We start from the raw sequence: 22,201 nt of genomic DNA, 5'->3' as shown, positions 1-22,201 counted from the left end.
TTAGAAGCCTCACTAGATAAAAACAAACTCTAAAAGCTGTGTAATTAAGCAAAAGTTCTCACAGCCACTAACCAATCATCTCTTAAAGACCTTTGGCTAATGTTTTTTTTGGTCATTTGAATTTATATTAATCTATCAAAGGAACCAAAAAATTACAACAGTGGCAACTGACATTTACTATGATGGTGTGTCTTCGTCTGCCTTCGTCTACTGTCGCCCAAGAGAACCGCGTCGTCCGCAACTTGAGTCTAAGTGAACCGCTGCCTGAATAAACCGCCGTCGTCAGCAACAGGAGCCTGAATGAACTGGCAATGCTGCCACCTTTTCAAAGAAAAAAAAAAACCCTAATTGTTTTAGCTGATGGGCTTGTATTTTCATGGGTGTTTTCTCTGTTGGGTTTTTTAAAAACAAAATTATGTTACTAAAACCTGGAAATTTATTCATATATATAAAAGTAGAGTTTCAGTCTCTCCTTATTGGTCCATTTGGCAATGCAATTTTAACAAAAAAAAAAGTTATATTAAAACACAAATTTAAAATAATTAATTTTCACATTTAACTCACATAATATAAAACTGAAATCTTTATAGCTTCTCCCTATAAATTATGCATTAACTTTATTTCTCCACTAAGTTGTATTAATCAATTGTATTAAAACAAAACAATAAATTAGAATTGTAACTTTCATTTTTCTAAATGTAATTTTTCATCATTTCTCTTCCTATAAATACTCATTATCTTATTCTCTTAGTCTATCACTCTTTTATTCTCTTATCTTCTTCCACTACTCTCAAATCTCTTTTTTGTTTTGTTTTGTTTTGTTTTGTATTTTTTTTGTTATTGTTGTTGTATGGGTTATAAAAAACCAAATCAAATATCATTGTAAAAGCTTAGTTTTAGAGTATGTATGATATGTATATCTTATATATTTATTTTAATCTTTTAAAATGTTTATCTCCATTTTCTATTTTATATTAACATCTTATAAGTCATTATTTTCATACTTCCTTACAATATTCACCACACAATAAGATCATAAAGTTGAAATGATTCATATGTAATTATCTATTATGTCTCTGGTTATCTCACATATTCATGTATCATTTTAAATAATTTATAAAGATCAATATAATATTTAAAGATCAATATAATTATCCATTTATCCATTTATAAAGACTATTTTGTTTTGTGATCCAATTGTTAAATCTGCAGAGATCAATATAATATATATATATATATATATATATATTTTTTTTTTTATGATTTGAGGTTTTTGAAAACAAAAAGAACATAATTAAACAATTGGTTTTTTGTGTCTTTAATCAAAATAAAAAATGATCCAAAAAACAAAACATATTCAACTGGAACTTAAATGTAAAAATAAAATATAATTTTAAAAATATCATTTCACTAAATTCTCTAAAGATGAAACCATTAGTATGAAATCTAGCACTATAAATTAAATTGATGAGTGAAAACCAAAAAAATATAAGTTATCCTTAGGATTTTAAAAATTATTGAGATTGAAGAATTCATATAATTTTATAAGAAAACTAATTTAGTTTGTCACTTAAAAAGTAATATTTTTTATTTTGAAATATTATGTGTAAGTGTTGAGTTTATATAAACAAACAACCAAATCATGTAAATTTTGATTCAGCCACTTGGTATTCCTTTTATTTTAGGTTATAAAAAATTAAAATATTTATTTATAATTAAAGACATGTAACTCTATTTAACGCAAATGTAACTCCTATCCAATAATTGTACATTAATTCATTCCTCCTACTAACTTATTATCTTTCAAGAGAAATTATTTTTGGTTAAATTTTAATATTTTTTATTTATTTTGGTTGGCTAAACTTATATTCATATTTTGGTTGGCTAAATTAATATATTTCTCATGTAAAATTATTGTTTATAATATATTTCTCATTTCAAAGTTTAAAGCAATATATCATATATATAAAAGTAAGGTTTTGGTATCTCCTTATTGGTTGATTTTCATTTAATATTTTCTAATTTATTTTATTTTTTTATTTGCTTTCTAATTGCTTTAAACAATATTTAAGATCCAATAAACACAATACATTTAACTCACACATTAAAATAAAATTATAACTGGTCAATAAAATAAATTATGCATTAATCATATCTACCACTCAATTCTATTCAAACACAATGAATTACTATTGTAACTCCATAGTTCTAAATGTAACTTCCATCATTTCTTATCATATAAATAAGCATTCTCTCAATCTATCATTCTCTCATATTGACATTCTTTTACTATCTCATTTTCACATTCTCTCATTCTCTTCTACAATACCTCAAATCATTTTTCATTTTTTTTTGTTATTTTTTATTTCTTATTTTTGTTGTATGGGTTGTAAAAAAAAATGAAATATCATTGTAAATTGTTAATGCTAAATTTTAATTTTAGAGACTACATGATATATATTTTACATTGTTCTTATTTTAAAAGATTTATCTCCTTTATCTAATTTGGATTATTATCTTATAAGTAATCATTCTCTCTTCCTCTCCCACCAATATCAAATGTTGTTATATCTCATATGTGTTGTAAGAGTTTGATTCTATATTTTAATTTAGAAAGTATTATATATATATATAGATATTACATTGTTCTATTTTTTAAAGATTCATCTCCATTATCTAATTTGGATTACCATCTTATAGTAAATATTCTCTCTTCCTCTCCTACCAATATCAAATGTTGTTATATCTCATATGTGTTGTAACTTGTAAGAGTTTGATTCTATATTTTAATGTAGAAAGTATTATATATATTTAACATTGTTTTCAATTTTTATTTTATTTATATAAAAATATAAATTTGCATAGTTAAATTTATTGCCTTTCTTGCCTTTCTAATCTATTCATATTTATTTTTTATATAAACATAGTTAAATTTAAATTCACATATGTTGGTTTTAACAAAACAATCAACTTTATTTGAGAATTAGATGTTCATATTCATTTTTAAACGATCAATGTGTAATATATGTTGTCCTATTTGTAGGAATAACAACATACTTATTTAATTTATTTAAAAGAGCAGATGATTAAACGAAATAAACATTTCTCCAAATTTTATAATTCAATCAGTGAGTGTACTTATTACTTTGAAAAACTTTTACATTGAAGTTCATAAAATCATATAAGAAAACTAAAATACTATATCACTTCAAATTTGGAAGGAAACACTTGGTATTCTTTTTAAAAAAGTCAAGACACATATAAAAATTTATTAATATTTAACTCACTTTAAAGACATTAAAGGTCATTTAACTCAAAAATAACTTCTATCCAATAATTTCATACATTCCTCCCACAAATAAAAATATATATATATATATATATGTTCAAGATTGTATTTAAATATTACATAATTTTTTAGTTAGCTAAATTTATAGTCACATATATACAATATATATACATAAGAATTTATATTACTTATTAACACTATAATTCGACCCATTATTTGCTTAACTCAATATTCGTTTCAAAGCCAACTAAAGAAAAACAGAAACGATCTTATTGATATTAGACCAAAACATGGGCATACAAACAAAATCACTTACACGGAAGATATTTTAAAAAAAAGAACTTATTATTGCAACATCAACATATGAAGGGTTTACGTAAGCAGTTAATTAGAAAATCTATAATACAATAAATGTATTGGAAACAATATCAGTCAATGATAAGATTGGATCCTCAAAAGCAAGAAACAACATCTTCATAATTCATAAAAAGTAAACGCCACAATTATACATATCTGAACGAAATGGTATAAACATATAGTGTATAAATAAAAGTGACGGCAAAGCCTGTATATGCCTAATTAAAATGAAATAATACAAAAGAGAAAACGAAAAAGACCAAAAAAAAAAGTGCCAACTACACCACAACTCACGCGTTGCGTGGGGAAGCACCTAGTAATAATAAAAATTCAGTTATTTTTAGGTTTTTAATCTAAAAACCAAATGAGCCAAATCAAAATTTTGGCACAACTTCAAAATTCTGTAAATACCCGATTACCGAAGTACCCAATCCAAACCGAACCGTATTATCCGAAGTTGCATGCTTAATCTTCTATCTATAAGAAAAAATACAGGTCTAATACATCGAGACATTACCAAATGTATATTAATAATTCATGAACCTACCAAAAGTAGTAGTCTTTCTTTTAGATGTGTATAATATATGGAATCACCAATGCAAAACCGTTATAGTTCATGAACCTACCAAAAGTAGTAGTCTTTCTTTTAGATGTGTATTAATAGTTCATTAATGTATATTAATAATTCATGAACCTACCAAAAGTAGTAGTCTTTCTTTTAGATGTGTATAATATATGGAATCACCAATGCAAAACCGAGTGTCTGCAGGAGTAGATGATGGTTTCATGGTGGTTAAGAACAGGGGACGGAGAGGACAATCTACAGCCCAGCCGGCGGTAGAAACAGGGAGGAGTATTGGAGGAAGTCCTCACCGAGATACACCGATGATCGGCGATCCCGCATTAATTGCAGTGTCGAATAGGTTTGGAAACTTGGAGGTGGATTTGGTAACTATTGGGGTAAGGCAAGTTGGGGATGCGGTAGTGGGGAATAAGGAAAGTGAGAATATTCTTCCCCTGGTAGTGAACAAGGAAACTGAGATCTCTAAAATCCGAGGGAGTGTAGGGAAGAGTGTTACTCAAGGAAAGCCGTTGGTGTTTGGTTTGTCGTGGAAGGAAAAGTCCAATAATACTCGCGAAGTTCAAGTGTATAGAAGGCCTGCTAAGCAGAAGGCTTTGACGAATAATGGGCCTAAGCCCAATTCGTCTAAAACTCCTCAGACCACTCGGGGTTTAGTGTTTGGCCCAAATGAGGTTGAATCAGAAGTCTCGGTGAATGGGAAACGTCTGAGGGTGGAGGATGATGGTATCGGGAGAGCAGGTGGATCTTTTCCGGGAGAGAGAGTCGAGAAACCGGTCTTGATGGAGCTGGGCTTGGGTAGTTTGGAGGAGGAAGAGAATGTGCGACTGGGATTGGGTAAGTCGTCGTCTACGGGGATCGGTCCCTGCGAGGGGTTGTTGAAGGTTGGGAAGGAGAACCGTTCAGATTAGCGGTTTCCCCCCGGTAGTTCTAGTTTTCCTTATAGAAGAGATGATTAATTGCATTTTTTGGAATTGTCGTGGGGCAAATAAGCCCAATTTTCGTCGATCGATTCACTACAAGAAAACCTGCATTTAGCGACTACCAGTTGTGACTCTTTGTTCAGTCGCAAAAAATAGCAACCACTTAGCGATTGAATTACGACTGTTTCCCGACTAAATGTAAAGAAGAAGCAAAACAGTCGCAAATTTACGACGGAAACATTATAGTCGCAAAACAATCGCATTTTGAGACTGTTCAGTGACAATAATTTGTAAAACACAAAGAGTCACAAATTAGCAACGATTTTGCAACGTATACTCGGGTCACAAGTTTATTTATCGATAACTTGCTAACTCCTATTTTTTGCGACGAAGTTGCTACGACATGTGCGACTTATTTGCAACTTCTTTTGCGACTGTTTAGCGGCTAACACCTGAATTAGCTACTGGTTTGCGACTTTTTAGCAACTCTCAATTTGTTGAATTTGAAATTTCACATTAGAGAAATGTTAACATGTTTCTATACACATTTCCACTTTGAATTGATCAATATCAGTCATATAAACTTTGTCAAAGCTTTCCATTTTAGTATTTAGACACAAAAATTTCATAATATCTAAATCATTGTAAAGAGTATACATGTTATTTCATAAGAAGGTTTAGGATTCTATGAAAATTGCAAAACAAAGATATAAAAATAATATTTAAAGGTCATAAACTATTCCATATACACTATAAGACAATCATGAGTCCATATTGTTGATTGATATCAATAGAATTGTGCAAAAATTATAGATTCCAAAAATTTGTATTGTGACCAAAGTTGGAGAGTCACAAAAGGGTAACACATTGCGACTAACTTGTTACTAACTTTGGGACTCTTGATTTTTGCGACTATCTTGCTACTGAATTTGCAACCACTGTGCAACTACTTTTGCGACTGTTTAGCGTCTAACACCTGAGGTAGAGACTCTTTCGCGACTGTTTAGCGACTAACACCTGAATTAGCTACTGGTTTGCGACTCCTTAGCAACTCTCGATTTGTTGAATTTGAAATTTCACATTAGAGATATGTTAACATGTTTCTATACACATTTTCACTTTAAATTGATCAATATCAGTCATATAAACTTTGTCAAAGCTTTCCATTTTAGTATTTAGACACAAAAATTTCATAATATCTAAATCATTGTAATATACATGTTATTTCATAAGAAGGTTTAGATTCTATGAAAATTGCAAAACAAAGATATAAAAACAATATTTAAAGGTCATAAACTATTCCATATACACTATAAGACAATCATGAGTCCATATTGTTGATTGATATCACTAGAATTGTGCAGAAATTATAGATTCCAAAAATTTGTATTGTGACCAAAGTCGGAGAGTCACAAAAGGGTAACACATTGCGACTAACTTGTTACTAACTTTGGGACTCTTGATTTTTGCGACTATCTTGCTACTGAATTTGCGACCACTGTGCAACTACTTTTGCGACTGTTTAGCGTCTAACACCTGAGGTAGAGACTCTTTCGCGACTGTTTAGCGACTAACACCTGAATTAGCTACTGGTTTGCGACTCGTTAGCAACTCTCGATTTGTTGAATTTGAAATTTCACATTAGAGAAATGTTAACATGTTTCTATACACATTTCCACTTTAAATTGATCAATATCAGTCATATAAACTTTGTCAAAGCTTTCCATTTAGTATTTAGACACAAAAATTTCATAATATCTAAATCATTGTAAAGAGTATACATGTTATTTCATAAGAAGGTTTAGGATTCTATGAAAATTGCAAAACAAAGATATAAAAACAATATTTAAAGGTCATAAACTATTCCATATACACTATAAGACAATCATGAGTCCATATTGTTGATTGATATCAATAGAATTGTGCAAAAATTATAGATTCCAAAAATTTGTATTGTGACCAAAGTCCGAGAGTCACAAAAGGGTAACACATTGTGACTAACTTGTTACTAACTTTGGGACTCTTGATTTTTGCGACTATCTTGCTACTGTATTTGCGACGATTTCGCTACCCTTCTGTGACCATTGTGTTACTAATTTTAACCATTTTATTATTTTTGCCAAGGTTTAGGCGCGTAATATTCCCCCCTTTTTTTTTAGTATGTGTCTCTTTTGCGACCACTTTGCGACTCCTCTTCGTTAATTACTAGGCAAATTTTTTAGTATGTGTCTCTTTTGCAACCTCTTTGCGACTCCTCTTCGTTAATTACTAGGCAAAGAACACAACAAATTCTCTTGTTTCTCTCTTTCTATTTTGACAAAGTTTCGAAAACCTTTCAACTCTCTCTTCTTTCTCCTCTCGAATCTCTCCTCTTCCTCTCAATCGATCAAATCTCGCCTCTTCTTCTCTCAAATCTCTCCTCTTTCTAAACTCTCTCTAATGGCTGGTAGGGGTCGCGGAGGCAAATCTGCTGGAGGTGGTAGGGGTCGCGGAGCCAGATCCGCTGGAGGTGTTAGGGTTTATAATGGTGCGACTAATCCCAGTTCTGCCGCCGTTAATCAGGCCTCCAATGGTGCGAGGGAACCCATTGGAGCCGCAGTTAATCAGGCCTCCAATGGTGCGACTTCACGCGGAGGTCGAAGTGGTGTCGGAACATCATCTCACTCCTCGAATCCATCAGGCTCTCAGTCCGTGAGTAATTCATATAGAACTATGCCGTCCCAGTTTCCGCCGAGGACACAACAATCACCTCCTGCTTCTCAACCACCGCGGGTTGCTTCTCCACCACCGCGGGTTGCTTCTCCCCCACCGCGGGTTGGTTCCCAACAACCGCGGGTTGGTTCTCAAGCACCGGTTCTTGCTCCTCAACCACCGCCTCCTCTTCCTCCACTTATACAAGAACAAGAAGAGGATTACGAAGAAGTAAACCCTAATCCCAATCATGCCGAAGAAGAAAACCCTATTCCTAATCCTGCCGAACAAGACTACCAAGGTTTGTTAGATGCAATGCTAGCTCTTCCAGGCCGACAACATCTCCCAGTTCTGTCTGTCGATCCCATCCCCGACGTTGAGACTCTATGGTAATTTCTCTTAGAGTTAGGTTGAGTTAGAGGTTGTGTTTTTTGCTCTTAGAGTTAGGTTGAGTTAGAGGTTGTGTTTTATTGTTTGGTAGGTTGAGATTGACTGTTTGTTTTGAGATTGAGATTGTTTGTTTTGTTGATTAAGTTGAGATTGAGATTGAGATTGTTTGTTTTGTTTTGCGATTGAGATTGAGATTGTTCTCTTTGCTCTTAGTGGTAGGTTGAGATTGATTGTATTGTTCATTAAGTAGAGGTTGTGTTTGATTGTTTCGATAATACTGATTGTGTTACTTTGTATTGGTTAAGACTGATTGTGTTTGTTTTGTGACAGGTTTAACAGACACAAAGGAAAGATTTCTCGCGTGATCTCTGGAATATTTAGAAGGAAATTCGATGGTCCTTACTACAGCTGGAAGGTTACTCCTAAACACATTCAAGAGAGATATTTCAGGACATTTGCGGTAATGTCTTATAGCTTTCAAAGTTTTATTATCTCTCATAACTGACTTAGTATCATCACTAACTTAACTCAATTGTAATATGTAGCGGAAGTTCTATTGGGATACTGGGATTACTGAGCTTGTTAGAGAGGGATTCTTAAAGATAGCCAAGAAGCGAATGAAAGGCATTGTTAGTCAAGCTAAAAGCAGTGGTAAACAACCTGTTTGGATCACTAGTGCAGAACTGTTGGCTGAGATGTGTGAACATTGGAACGAACCTGATGTAATGGAGAGGAGCACAAATGCCTCGCAGTGCAGAAACTCTAATCGTGGTGGTCTTGGAGTCCACAAACACCTTGCCGGTCAGAAATCATATGTGCAAGTTCATCAAGAAATGGTAATTTAACATTGCTTCCATGATATAACACCCTAAACACCTTGCTTCCATGATTATAACACTCTAAACACCTTGTTTCCATGATTTTAACATTTCACAATTTCTTTGTAGGAAGAAGAATTGGGCCGTCCGGTATCATTTGCTGAAGTGTTCATGAAGACACATACTCGAGCTGACGGATCGTTTGTTGATCAAAAAGCTAAACAAGTAGCTGAGACTTATGAGAAAACATTAGAGGAGAGACTGTGTGAAGTGGACGATGATGGTCCAGAAAATTCAATGAATTCTTATGAACGTTCAACTCATCGTACTCTCAGCATTGATGAAAAGAATGATATCTTTCTTAAGGTAACTCCTTAGTTTCTTTATTTTGATGAGTGTGTATGATTATTCTTCATGATAACTTTCTAAACTTGATGTTTCTAACCTTGATGTTTTTCTTGTTTTAGTGTACTCAAACAGATGAGAAGGGAAACCTTTTTGGTCTTGGATCTCTTGTTGAGACAGTAAGGAAAGGGAAAAGGAAGGAAAGCTATGCAGAATCTTCTCAACCATCACTTCTCGAGCTTCATGAACAACTTCGCAAGAAGATAGCTCATCTAGATGCTGAGAATGCCCGACGTGAGAAGGAGCATCAAGAGCTTCTCATCTACGTGAAAGAGAAAGATCCAGCATATCATACTATTATTGCTTCCTTGCGACCAAGAGTACCAGCAACAACACCAGCAACCACATCTGAAGACTCCACACCTGAAGACAACATACCACCAGCCACCGTGTCAGGTACTCACCAGCCACCAAGTTAGACACAAGACCAGCCACCACATCCCCTTTCTCCACTTACTCCAAGTTATAAACATTGTCTTTTTATCTAAAAAAACATGAATTGCTTGTTTGAGACATTTACTTGTTTTTGCTTTAGGATGATATTTTTGGTTAATACAATGATTATGCTAATCTTTATGTTTAATGAATGATTTTGATATCTTTTGTGGTAATTTGGTTTTCAATTGTAATTTATTGTGATTCATACCAAATTTGATAGATAAAACAGGTTTATTATATGTTAAAATCTCACCAATTTGCGACCAAATTTATTTCTATGAAATTATCAGACTAGTGGCAAAATGGTTACTAATAAACGAGGACTATTTTGCGACGACAGAAAGGAGTCTGAAAATGGTCACACAACTTAATCACTAACTTGCAACTGAACTGTAACTACGTTTACGATCGAAGCTTCCTAATATAGATAGTCTGTAAAGAGTCGCTTATTAGCGACTATATTAGAGCAGTCATAATTCCGTCGTAAAATTGCGACCATTTTGAGACACCTAAATTTTGCGACCATTTTTTAACGACTATCTGAAATAGTCGCATAATAGTCGCAAAGTAGGTTTTTGCGACGGTTTAGCGATGATTGTTGGTGTCGCTAAACACATGTTTTCTTGTAGTGATTCGGTACCTCTTGAAGAAGTTTAACACTGATGTTTTGGCTGTCTTCGAAACACACGCAGGAGGGGATCGTGCAAGTCGGATCTGTCAGGGTTTAGGTTTTGAGAACTTGTTTCGAGTTGATGCAGTGGGTCAGAGTGGTGGTCTCTGGCTCTTATGGTGTATGGGAATATGTGAGGTGGATATTGTGGTGTCTCATAATCATTTTATTCACGCAAGAGTCATAAATGGAGTGGATGTGGTGAACTTGATTGTGGTTTATGCTGCTCCAACGGCGAATCGGAGGAGTGAGTTGTGGAGTCTGTTGAGTGAAGTGGTGAGGGGAGTTGATGGTCCAATGATTGTGGGTGGGGATTTTAATACCATACTTCGGGTGGATGAAAGGTTGGGAGGGAATGGTCATTTGTCTGCTGACTCAATCGCGTTTGGGGATTGGATCAATGAACTTTCCTTGATCGACATGGGGTTCCAAGGTAATAAATTCACATGGAGAAGGGGAGAGACGAGAGGTTCTTTGTAGCCAAGCGGCTAGATAGGGTCTTGTATTGTGGTTAGGCCAGACTGAAGTGGCATGAGGCAACGGTGAAGCACCTCCCATTTCTAGCTTCGGATCATGCTCCTTTGTTTGTACAATTGTCCCCTGAGGTGTGAACTGATCCAAGCCGACGTCCTTTTAGATTTGAAGCGGCTTGGTTGTCCCATCTGGGGTTTCAGGAGTTGTTGAAGAACTCTTGGAATGGGCAGATCAGTACGCAGGACGCATTGAAAGGGTTGCAGAGGACTCATAAGCAATGGAACAAGGAAGTTTTTGGTGATGTTCAGCAGAGGAAGGAGAAGCTAATGCGAGATATTAAGTTGGTCCAGGATCAGTTGGAGTTGATCCAAACTGACACTCTGTTGCAGCAAGAAGCAGTCCTCCTTGGTGAGTTTGAGTTGGTATTAGAACAGGAGGAAACTATTTGGTTTCAAAAATCGAGAGAGAAGTGGATGGTCCATGGGGACAGAAATACAAGTTTCTTTCAGACATCTACTATCATCTGGAGGCGCAGAAACAGGATTGAGATGTTGCAGAATGATGTGGGTGCTTGGATTTCAGATGGGAAGGAATTGGAGACGCTTGCCATTGAGTACTATAAGAGGCTATATTCTCTGCAGGATGTGGATCAGGTGGTGGAGAAGCTGACCTCGGAGAACTTCATGCGTATTTCTCAGGAGGATCAGACTTGTTTGAGTAAGCCTGTAGTGGCCTCAGAAGTCGAACAAGCCATACAGAGTATGGGACAGTTCAAGGCTCCTGGCCCTGATGGATATCAGCCAGTGTTTTATCAGAAGAACTGGGAGGTAGTGGGAGAATCAGTGATTCGGTTTGTCTTGGAGTTTTTCAGAACAGGCGAGTTACCTCCAGAGACTAATGATGCAATGGTCGTATTAATTCCTAAGATTGGCAAGCCAGAGAGGATTACACAGTTTCGACCTATCAGCCTTTGCAACGTATTGTTTAAGATTATTACGAAGGTGATGGTGGGAAGGCTTAAAGGTATCATGACAAGGGTGATAGGTCCTGCGCAGACGAGTTTTATCCCGGGTCGTCTAAGCTCGGACAATATCATAGTGGTGCAAGAAGCGGTGCACTCAATGAGAAGAAAAAAAAGTAGGAAGGGTTGGATGCTGCTTAAGCTTAATTTGGAGAAGGCCTACGATCGTGTGCGTTGGGATTTCCTTGAAGATACCCTCAATGCTGTAGGGATGCCTGCGTTTTGGGTGCGTTGGATTATGCAGTGCGTGACTGGTCCATCGATGAGTTTGCTATGGAATGGTGAGAGGACAGAGGAGTTTCGACCCTTGCGTGGACTGCGGCAAGGGGATCCTTTGTCCCCATTCCTATTTGTCCTGTGTATGGAGCGGCTGTGTCAGTTGATTGATGGCTCCATTAATGATAAAAAGTGGAAACCGATCAAGTTGTCAGAGTCGGGTCCAAGGTTGTCACATATCTACTTTGCTGATGATTTGATCCTCTTTGCAGAGGCGTCAGTGGCTCAGATTTAGGTTATACGTGGTGTGTTGGAGACGTTTTGCTTAGCCTAAGGTCAGAAAGTCAGCCTGGAGAAGTCAAAGATCTTCTTTTCCACAAATGTTTCCCGGGAGTTAGGCAGGATGATCAGTGAGGAAAGTGGGATCAAGTCAACAACGGAGTTAGGAAAGTATCCCGGTATGCCAATCCTCCAGAAGAGAGTGAATAAAGAGACTTTTGGTGAGGTTTTAGCAAAGGTCTCAGCGAGAATGGCAGGGTGGAAGAGTCGTACGTTGAGTTTTGCTGGTAGGGTTACTTTGACTAAATCTGTACTAGCGTCTATCCCGGTGCATAGTATGAGCACCTTTAAATTGCTGCAGGCAACTCTTGAGAGGTTGGATAAACTTGCCTGTGATTTTCTTTGGGGTTCCTCTGCAGAAAAGCGCAAGCAACACTTAGTGGCGTGGAAGACAGTTTGCTTACCTAAACGGGAAGGTGGGTTGGGTATACGAGCCGCAAAGGAGATGAATAAGGCCATGATTGCTAAAGTGGGTTGGAGATTTTTACATGATCAGAACAGTCTCTGGGCACAGGTTGTTAGAAAAAAGTATAAGGTGGGAGATATTCATGATCAGTCTTGGTTGGTTGCTAAGATTTATTGGTCTTCTACTTGGAGAAGTAATGGGATAGGATTGCGGGAAGTGGTTTGTCGTGGTCTGTCTTAGGTTCTGGGTGATGGGAGTCAGGTGTGTTTTTGGACAGATAAGTGGTTATCAGGGAAACCGTTAGTGGAGGATCTGAGGAGTGGCTTACCTGCAGGTTTTGAGACAGTAACTGTAAGGGAGTTATGGAACGTTGGCTCTGGTTGGGATCTTGCGAGAATAGGGCCGTTTGTGTCGTAGGAGAAAAGGCTAGAGCTTGCCACGATAGTGCTGGATAGCTTCACTGGTTCTAAGGATCGTATGTCCTGGGGGGAAACTCCTGATGGTGCGTTCACGGTGCAGTCCGCTTATGCACTGTTGACCTATGATAATACTCCTCGACAGAATATGGCGTGTTTTTTAAGCGTGTATGGAGTGTCGGAGTTCCGGAGAGGGTCAGAGTGTTCCTCTGGTTAGTGGTTCACCAGGTCATTATGACAAATGTGGAGAGAAAGCGCAGGCATTTAAGTGACTCAGATGTTTGCTCAGTTTGTAGGGGAAGATTGGAGAGTATCATGCATGTGTTACGTGATTGTCCTGCGATGGCGGAATTATGGGCTCGAATTGTACCTCCAAATCGGAGGCATAGGTTTTTTGGCCAGTTGCTATTTGAATGGATCCAAACAAACCTAAGTGATACTTTAGTTCTGGCTGAGGGAGGTTGGTCTACTGTGTTTGCTTTGGCTGCATGGTGGGGGTGGAAATGGCGGTGTAGTAATGTCTTTGGTGACACTCGGCTTTGTAGAGACAGAGTTCGCTTCATTAAAGATCTTGCAATGGAAGTGACTGTAGCTAATCGGAGGGAAAGAGTACAACAACCGCAGAATGCCCGAGTACTGAGCGACATTAGTTGGTTGGCACGGACTCAAGCATGGTTCAAGGTGAATGTTGATGGTGCGTCAAAGGGGAACCCGGGCCTAGCAGCGGCAGGGGGTGTTATCAGGGATAGTGCTAGTAGTTGGTATGGGGGTTTCGCTGTGAACATTGGGCGATGCTCGGCACCGTTAGTGGAACTGTGGGGTGTCTATTACGGGTTATATACGGCTTGGGGGAGAGGTATATCGCGGTTGGAGTTGGAGGTTGACTCGCAGTTGGTGGTTCGTTTCTTGACAAAGGGGATTGGTGACTCTTATACCTTGTCATTCCTGGTACGCTTGTGCCATGGCTTTCTTACTAGGGACTGGATAGTTCGGGTTACTCATGTGTATAAGAAGACTAACCGTCTGGCTGACGGGTTAGCTAACTATGCGTTTTCATTACCATTAGGCTTTCATGTTTTGTCTTTGATTCCTGTTGAGTTTGTTTCACTCTTGAGAGATGATGCGGGTGGGGCTACATGGCCTCGTCGCGTTTGTTTGTAATTTTCTATTTTTAATTTCTAATAAAACTAGGGGGAAACCCCTGTCTTTCACCAAACAAAAAAAAATGCAAAACCGTTATTTTTTCGCATGCTAGCTTAGTTTTTTTTTTTAATATGTGTTTCCATATTGCAATACTAATTTGAATGAAACGAAATGAGAAATACATTTATGCTTTAAAAATTAAAAGATGGTCTACAATTTAAACTTCAATAACTAACTTGACAGGAAGACATCCTATTTCCGCCTCAAAACTATTACATTGTACCAGATCCACACAAAACTTTGATATTGTTCTATATTTCCCTCAAACTTAAGTTCTCCACATATCTCTCCCCAAATCGATAGTTTTCATCTAGTTCCCCGATTTTCTCAGTTAAATGGTTTACAAACAAAAACCAATAGAAACCAACGCAAATTCGGTATGAAACCAATTTTTAAACCGACCCGTAAACAAATCAAATATCTTCTTCTTGTTCACCCTTTTCTACCTTTTTCCTGTGAAATAGTGAAGCACAAATCTGGAACATTTTTGAAGAGAGAGAGAGAGAGAGAGAGAGAGAGAGAGAGAGAGAGAGAGAGAGAGAGAGAGAGAGAGAGAGAGATTCTGAGATTTTTGAGCTTGTTGTTTTGATTTGGAATTGAAATTTTGAGATTCTGAGATTTTGATTTTGAAGTTAAGTCGAAAGGAATTAGAGTTTGACTGAGATTTTTGTTCGTTCATGGTTGATTGCTTCAGTCTTGCTTTCATTGTTTAAGAGATAGATACATGATATGATCAATTGGATACGATCATGGAGTATGGCTGTGTGGGGGAATCTCAACTCGAAGATAAGGGAGAAACCAAAGAGAAATTTAATTTTGGTTTGTAGGTATTTCTAATTTTTGGGTTTGATGAGCTTAATTTTGAAATCGGGTTGAAAGTAAGTTTAATCTGGTTATTAATATTTGTTAGTTGGTTAAATAAATATTAAACCAACAATAAACCGTATAAACCATATTGATGGAGAACTAGATGAGAAATTTTAAATAATTCAGGGGATAAATAGCAATTGAACTATCGATTCAGAAAAAAATAGGTAGAGAACTTAAGTTTGAGAGAGATATAGAATAAGGTCAAAGTTTAATGTAAATCTAGTATGATATGATAGTTCTGAGGGAGAAATATGACATCTTTCTAACATTGTGTAGTGTTTTTTAAGATATTGTGTTGATATGTTGTCAAATCTGTCTTTTAAAGTTTTAATTCATTATAATTGGTAGTTTCTTAGAAGCATACATTTTAGTCAATGTAAACATGAATTTTAATTCATTCATGTGAAAGATGTCTGAAACATTAATACTACTTTTATGAAAAAGATGCCGTTGATGTCCAAAAAAAGATGCTGTTGTTTGTTTTTCCAAGGTTGTTAATCTCTTTAAGATGTCTTTTATTTAGACCAGTTGAAATTCCAGCAATACCACAAAACCGGTTGGACTTTACCGATTTGTTTGTTACTTGTTAGTCAGTCAATATATGGAGTAATGCATGGTCTGTGTGCATGCATATAAAAAACGTTTGCGATCATCCAATAACAAGTCAATTGGTCTCTTTCTTGCTCGACAAGAAACTGTTGTACAAAATTGTATCTTCATACACAGTTGTCAGTAAAGTCAAAATAAAACATAAAACAGTTATATAATAACTGGAACAAGAGATAACAAAGCGTACGTGAGTTTCTCTCTCTCTTTTCTCTCTACGATTTTTCAGAGAGAAAGAAACTCTTCGATCAGCTTTTTGTTTGCCGGTTGGTTTTTCCCGGCTCAGTTTCCCGTGTATCGGGCTTCGCTTCTGGCATCTCTGTTTTTCTCAACGGGGTTGGCTGGCTTTTATCCGGCAGTGGTGGCTATCTTAACACTGTTTTGGCTGGCTCTTTCTCCGCAGTGGTGTCTATCTTAGTACCGTTTTGGCTGGCTTTGCTCTAATAGATCTATCATCCTTCTCTAGGTGGTGTTTGGTTAGACATAGATCCGAGTTCTCTCCTGCTTTAGTTTCTTTTCCGTTGTCTCAATCGATTTCGTTTATCTTTGGATCCTCTTTTGATTGCTTCTATCATTCCTTTGGTTTGTTTCGAAGTAATTAATGATGATGATTGCTTCTATGCGGATGCTTGATGGGTCGATGGAGTTTGTTTGATTTACAGGTTTATGATGTAGATCTATTTTCTTGAAGATCGAAAAGATGTTTATTAAAGACGAAGATGAAGAACTTTTGTGCGGAGTCATACTCTCAGCAAATTGGAATTCGCCTTACTCTCCGGGCGTAGATCAAGATTTTCTTGTAACTTTCCGACGATTTCGGCCGGAAATAAAGTTTGCCGGCGCTACTTTCGTCTGCCGGTGATCGGAGACTCTACCCTCTTCGACTTTTCACGTGTCAGCTTTCTTGTTTCTCTCTTGCCACGTGCTATGTGTGTCAACGCAAACTCTTCAATCTCAAAAAAGGATTTATGGGCCTGGGCTTTTGTTTTATTAGGCTTGTTTTATAGGTTTGTTCTATAGGCTTGTTTATTTTGGCATGTAATGTTGGCCTGTTATACTTGGCATGTATGTTAGCCTGATTTAATTGGTTTTATATCATAAATAAAACACTCTTGTGAAAAAAAAAATTATATAATAACTGAACAAGATAGACACATCGGTACACGAAGTACACCTCTGTTCTAGGTTCTAACTTAGTATCTAGGCAATAAATAAACTAAAAAAGGTTATGGTAAGAGTCTAAGAGAGAGTGAGACGGTATCTCATTTAAGATACTACCAAACCTTCTTTAGATATATTGTGACACCTTCTTTTACGGAGAAGTTTAAAAAAAATGATTTGGCCACTTATGTCACAAAAATGCACATATCTTTTCGGTTAAGGGTCTTGAGAGAACTCTAGAGTTAAGCGTGTTTGAGCTGAAGTAGTCTTAGGATGGATGACCTTTCGCGAAGTGACTGTCGGAACTGTGCGAGTGAGGACAAAAAAAGGGAAAGATCATGTGGTGATTTTAAGAGACGGTAAACAAGTCTTTAAAAACTCCCGGACATAGCAAACTGACTGGCGGATATGGATGGGCTCACGGGCCTAGTAAGAGGATGTGAGACCCATTAAAAAAGGTGAGTCCATGGACTAGGAGTGGACATGTAGCTCATTAAGCAAGATGGCAGTTGGGGCGTTACAAGTGGTATCAGAGCCGAACCCAGACGAGTGTGGAGTCAAGTAGGCTCAGACTGTTGGGGGTGAATGTATTGATGCGCAACGAAGACGTTGTGATCTATTAGTGGGGGATGAATTGTGACACCCTGGTTTATGGAGAGGTTTAAAAGAAATGAATTGACTACATAAGTCACCAAAATGCATTAATATTTTTGGTCAAGGGTCTTGAGAGAACTCCAGAGTTAAGCGTTTTTATGCTCGAGTAGTCTCAGGATGGGTGACCTTCTGGGAATTGACTGTCAAATTGTGCGAATGAAGAGAAAACATAGGAAAAGATCATGTGGTGATTTTTAGGGACGGTAAACAAGTCTTTAAAACCTCCCGTACGTAGCAAACCGATCGTCTGATATCGATGGGCTTACGGGTTTAGTGAGAGGATGTGAGACCCATTAAGAAAAGTAAGCCCGTAGATTTAAGCGTATAGATGCTCTGCTCACAACTATCAACTTGTGAATTGTTAAACTTAAACAAAAAAATAGACAAAATTAAATTGAAATATTAATAGAAATTTTATGAGAACCTTATTTTGAGGAATCCAACGGATAAAGTGTTTACGAACCCAAACTTAAAAGCCAAACTACTACACAAATATGTTTATAAAGTTCTAATCTAGACGCTCCACATTCTCTACATAGTCTATAAAAGTATAAATCCTTGAGTATTTAGCCTTCTCAGCTATATTCCCAAACTGGATTTCAACTACATTCAAAGTGATCAGCACGACACCGTAGTAGAAGATGTAGAAAGGATCGTTTAGATTGGATGTTGATAACACAATTTCACCTCCACTAGTCATCCCGACAATGCCAATGTGTAGACAATCTTTGACCATTTCAGTTCATCCGCATCTTCCAGAACGGGAAAAAATGTCATAAAAATCCCCAACTTTCAAATTTGGGACGATTTAATCACCAACTTTCAAGATGCCATTTTAATCACAAACTTTTTGTTGACTTGACCATAAAATAGCAAAGTTCTGTTGACTTCGCCATTTTAGGCACGGCGTTTATTAAATCCCTAATCCTAGAAAGAAAACCCCAAATTCTCTCTATAATATCCAAATCTCTTCTGCAATCTCTCTATTCCGATCAGTTTAAGCTCAAGCTTTGACACATCTGGTTGCATCGGTGAATGTGGTGTGCCATCGATAGTGTAGAGAGAATTTGGGGTTTTCTTTCTAGGGTTATGTATTTGTAAAATTGTAATCGATTTGGGGATTTAGTGTCTTCAATTTGGTTAACGATATTGTTTTGGCGTTAAAAACGTTGTTGTTTACGCTAATCGGTAGCATATAAAATGCAATTTACTCTATTTTTGAGATCTTTAACAGAGAATAAACGACGTGCCTAAAACGGCGAGGTCAACAAAACTTGGCTATTTTATGGCCAAATCAACGGAAAGTTTGTGATTAAAATGGCATCTTGAAAGTTGGTGATTAAAACGTCCTAAATTTAAAAGTTGGGGATTTTTTTTTACATTTTCCCCTTCCAGAACCCACAACTCAAGACTTTTTGTATGTTCACCAAGTCCAATGGTCTGTGGCCACAGTACGCCCAATTGACCTTTGCAATTTATCAGAGTTGGACACCAAAAATTATGTTCCACATCTAGAAACTTGAACGTTTCAGACCTAAAATCAAAACAAACTACCATAACATGTGTTGGATTTGTATTTCCACTGCACACAGCTAACTAGTACAAAACTCCGTCGATGTATATCTCAGTACGTAAAGGTCTATGGGGTATCAAACATTCGACCATTCTCCAGGATACTTTTTCCATTCCTAATGTTGAAACTAAACTGGCAAAATCCTCCGACACGTACGCCGTGGGGAAACAAAATACCTTGAATAGTTTGTAGATATGATCATACCCAGAATAGGTTTTTATAGCCTTCTTTGTTCTCACTCTCGGTAAAGTTATGTACTCTCCTGTGCTAGGGTTATAGATCACATGATTGCTAGTTTTGGTACAAAGAAACCCACGTACAGGGGCAATAATCTTACAGACATAGGGAGAACTCATACCTTCGTCGAAAGACCTATGATAACATGGAATCAAAGGTACATGGGCACGCTCGGGATGTAGATGCTGAGGTGCGGAGAGTAGAAGATCCGCTTACTGTTGTGTAAGAAGGTGAATAACATACGCGGCTGAGCCGAAGATATTTTCAGGAATAGTTCTGTTAAATCTCGACGACGCAGTACGGACGACCAGAGCGGGGACAGGCAACGACACCACGCAATGTCTTTAACCGTCAATCTTGAGAAAATCTCAATCAAAAGATCAACTGGTATCTCCTTCGAGTTTTCTCTTTGGAAGTTGTTTGGGCGGCTGACTTGCTTCTGCCGTTTTCCCATGGCGTCGCTTATTAGCTTTGCTTCCATCGAACTCTTCTCTAGGAACTTCAACTCTTGATGGTGCATTTACAGCGGGGATATATGACTTTGTCACCCTTTTGTATCTATGAACGCATCTGGTAATTGATTTGCCAAATTTTGTAAATGTACAATTTTCTGAACTTCCAGTTCACGTTGATTTGTAGGGAGATCAAGATATATCAAAGATGGTGTATACCATGTAATATCTTTTGGTACTTGTTTAATTCCTCCCCCTAACGCTGGAAATTCATCTTCATTAAAATGGCAATCGGCAAAGCGTGCCGTAAATATATCACCAGTTTGCAGTTCAAGATATCAAATTATACTCGGTGATGCATAGCCGACATATATACCCAATCTCCTTTGTGGTCCCATTTTTGTTCTTTGCGGTGGGGCTATAGGAACATAAACCGCACATCCAAAAATACGGAGATAGGATATGTTTGGCTCTTGGCCATATGCTAATTGTAAAGGGGAATAGTTATTATATGCGCTTGGTCGTATTTGGACCAATGCCGCAGCATGCAATATAGCATGACCCCATATAGAAATCGGGAGCTTTGTTCTCAATATTAACGGTCTAGCAATGAGTTGTAGCCGTTTAATTAAAGATTCAGCCATGCCATTTTGTGTATGAACATGAGGAACCGAATGCTCAACATCGATTCCTATTGACATACAATAGTCATTGAAAACTTGTGAAGTGAATTCACCAGCGTTATCAAGTCTGACTTTCTTTATGGAATAATCAGGGAATTGAACTTTCAACCTGATTATTTGGGCAATGAATTTTTCGAAGGCCGTGTTTCTTGTTGTCAATAGACACACATTTGACCATTTACTAGATGCGTCAATCATTACCATAAAATAACAAAATGGCCCGCATGAAGGGTGGATAGGTCCACATATATCACCATGTATTCTCTCTAAGAACAATGGTGATTCATTCCCAATTTTGGCTGGTGATGGCCGAATTATGAGTTTTCCTTGAGAACATACATCACATGAAAACTCATCAGATCTAAAAATCTTTTTGTTCTTCAATGGATGACCATTGGAATTTTACACAATTTTTCGCATCATGACAGAACCAGGATGTCCAAGTCTTTCATGCCATATCTTAAATGTACTAGTAAACTTAGAGTTTACTGTAAAATAAGACAAAAAATTATTAAATTTTGTGCAATACAATCCAGATGATAACATTGGCAATTCTTCCAATATATGTTTCTCCTCAGATGTTATGCAAAGATATTCAATGCCATTCTTATTCAGAGTCTCTATATGATATCCATTTCTTCGGATAGCTCTGAAACTAATGAAATTGTTCCCCTTGGCATTGAAAAACTGGATTTTCCAGAGCCTATAATAATATTTGCATTACCACATATAGTTCTCACGCTTCTAGTGGAGTCTTTTATTTTGAGAGAGGAGAAATATTTTTTCTCTTTAAGTATTGAGTGTGTTGTAGCACTGTCTGCTAGACACATGTCTCCATTCTCAATCTCAAAATTTGACATTTTCTCAAATGGATGACGGATCGAGAGTTGATCGTGCTGATAACGTGTTGTGAACTATATCATAAGCTTGGAAGCAACAAGATGATTGTGAGAAGGATCAAAAGAGAAGAGAAGAGATCTAGAGATGAATGTATGAAAACTAGAGGGATGGTAGAGAGAAGCTAAAGAGAAACTAGAGAGATGGTAAGACTTCTCATTATCTTTCTTCTCTTGTACATAACTCTTATTTATAGAGGTAGGAGACAATAAGAAGTTGAGGATAAGTGGTGAACAAGTGTTCCAAGTGTTATCTAATAAAGAGGGACACATGTTGTGATGGATACACATATATTTTACAACAATTTGGACATATTTAACAAAGTCTCTATGTGAAGTGACTGAAGTATATCGATCTATAGATTAGTTTACAATAAATTTAATGTTTTACGCATATATTCATAGATAAGTGACAAGCTAAAAAATCATAGGT

The 22,201-nt window shown here is 36.8% G+C and overlaps 2 protein-coding genes across 2 annotated transcripts; one reads left to right on the top strand and one right to left on the bottom strand.

Moving 5' to 3' along the window:
* Positions 1-4,381: 4,381 nt before the first annotated feature.
* On the top strand, positions 4,382-5,137 carry LOC147938463 (uncharacterized). Its single transcript, XM_087465647.1, has one exon. The coding sequence runs from the start codon at positions 4,382-4,384 to the stop codon at positions 5,135-5,137; it is 756 nt and encodes a 251-aa protein (XP_087321773.1).
* Positions 5,138-19,154: 14,017 nt separating this feature from the next.
* On the bottom strand, positions 19,155-20,191 carry LOC109126436 (E3 ubiquitin-protein ligase SGIP1-like). Its single transcript, XM_087465646.1, has 4 exons — positions 19,954-20,191; positions 19,525-19,858; positions 19,308-19,410; positions 19,155-19,205 (listed from the first exon to the last, which is right to left on the bottom strand). Exons 1-4 carry the CDS (start codon positions 20,189-20,191, stop codon positions 19,155-19,157), a joined length of 726 nt encoding a protein of 241 aa, XP_087321772.1.
* Between the last annotated feature and the right edge of the window lie 2,010 nt (positions 20,192-22,201).

The sequence above is a fragment of the Camelina sativa genome, chromosome 9 (genome assembly GCF_030686135.1).
Source record: "Camelina sativa cultivar CO46 ecotype springtype chromosome 9, ASM3068613v1".
Taxonomy (NCBI): domain Eukaryota; kingdom Viridiplantae; phylum Streptophyta; class Magnoliopsida; order Brassicales; family Brassicaceae; genus Camelina; species Camelina sativa.
The sequence above is the reverse complement of the archived record's forward strand: the minus strand, read 5'-3'. Positions and strand labels throughout refer to the sequence as shown.